The following is a 1666-nucleotide window of genomic DNA, read 5'->3' on the forward strand; positions in this document are numbered from 1 at the left end:
CATATACAACAGATCAAGAGTAAACATCAAAATTGGCACACACACACAAAAAAACAAAAAAAATTAAAGCAAAATTAAAACCGCAAAATTGATCATGAGGGTCTTTATAAATGTGTTGTATTGTTAGTTTCATAGAGTATGTAATATGCAGAAGCTAATGTAAATGGATTCAAACCAATTCAACGAATAAAACATTCTTTAAGAGGTTACTTACTTCATGCCAACCAAGGCTTACATAATCTCCTTCAGATAAGCCTGACCCTGAGAAGTCGAGAGTAAAAACAGTAATATTTGATGGAAGAAGAACGACGACAGCTTCATTGGCATCTGCTCTACAACCACTGCATCATTTGTACACAAATACACATATCAAAAAGGAGAATGGAACAAATGTATCATTCAGAACCAGAACCATATAAAACCTGTTTCAAGCTGCAATAGCTGTCTGTGTCCATAAAGATTAAAATACCTATTTCCATGGCAATATATAACACAAGGAAGAGAAGCATTTTCAGGGAATGGTGAAGGGAGATAATGGCTACACTGCAAGGTATAACCTCTTGAGTTCTTTAGCTGCAAGATTACAAATAAATATATAAGATAACCAAGATTTCAATCTACTGTTTCAAACATTAATTAGTTTTTAAGAATAGACAACAATAGTATACAACAAAATATGTCCATACTTGCCTCCAAATCCTGCCTTATGTATGTTCTTCCGGCAAGGGTGAATTCCTTTTCCCACAGGTACTGTTCTGGATCATACTCAGCCCTGCACGTGGCAAAGCAGATACACTGAAACTATAATCGACAGTCTTGAAAAATAATAATGCAAAATTGAGCAGTGAAAAATGGTGCCCTTAGTCATTTGCATAAGTTTCACAAAAGAGACTAATTTCAGAATAATTGAAGTCTTCGATGAAAATTGTCTCGCGGTTCTTGTAAGATGATTGAAACATGTTCAGCTGAATTCAATACAGTTCAAATTAAATTCAATCACCATGACTAGAAAAACCTCTTTAGCTTGAATACTTAATTAGTCACTCATAACACAGTGCCACTCAGAACCAATATACTTTACAAGTTTGGAATCTAAATATACTAATTCCCAAAGTGGCCGTATACCTGGGAGGACGAATAACGAAATTGATGAATTGGTCAATCATCTTGTTTCAGCATGTAACTCAGAGAAGCTCCGCTTCACGGAATTACAAGTAGAGCGGAGTCTCTGAGTAGGTCATTCAATTCTTCCCCTTAGCCTCAAAATCCTCCCAGGATAGAAAGAACATGCTCATAAAATTTGGCTGCAAAATATTAATTAAGGACACCTTTTTCCAGCACAACCCATGAAATGTTCAATTCCTGTAAAATAAATAAATAAATGGCACAAAAACTTTACAAAGGCTTCATCTAGATAAACCATAGAAAAGGAGCAATAAGCTAGTAATTTTCAATCTAAGCAAAAAAGTTGTCCCTTTCAAATCCGTTAAGCTAGCAATTTGCAATTCTTAACATGAAGTTACTTTATTCAAAAGTCAAAACTTTTCACACTTGAATTCCGTTAAACAATTCCTAAATGAGAAACAATTTTTAAAGCAAACAAATAAATACAGTAAGAAACGGTTAAAGCACACAAAGCAATAATTTGGGCATTAACATCCCAATT

General features: G+C 34.3%; 1 protein-coding gene across 2 annotated transcripts in view; it reads right to left on the reverse strand.

Annotated features, from left to right (window-relative positions):
* The window catches only part of LOC107635972, a 4995-nt gene that overhangs the window by 2169 nt on the left and 1160 nt on the right, over nucleotides 1-1666 (reverse strand). For both annotated transcript variants that reach the window (XM_021120663.1, XM_021120664.1), the window contains exons 2-5: nucleotides 1126-1362; nucleotides 691-772; nucleotides 470-573; nucleotides 196-341 (exon numbers count right to left, since the gene is read on the reverse strand). In XM_021120663.1, coding sequence (XP_020976322.1) covers nucleotides 196-341; nucleotides 470-573; nucleotides 691-772; nucleotides 1126-1166 — 373 coding nt within the window. In that variant the 5' untranslated portion in view covers nucleotides 1167-1362. The remainder of the gene's footprint in view (nucleotides 1-195; nucleotides 342-469; nucleotides 574-690; nucleotides 773-1125; nucleotides 1363-1666) is intronic.

Source organism: Arachis ipaensis, chromosome B04 (assembly GCF_000816755.2).
Source record: "Arachis ipaensis cultivar K30076 chromosome B04, Araip1.1, whole genome shotgun sequence".
Taxonomy (NCBI): Eukaryota; Viridiplantae; Streptophyta; class Magnoliopsida; order Fabales; family Fabaceae; genus Arachis; species Arachis ipaensis.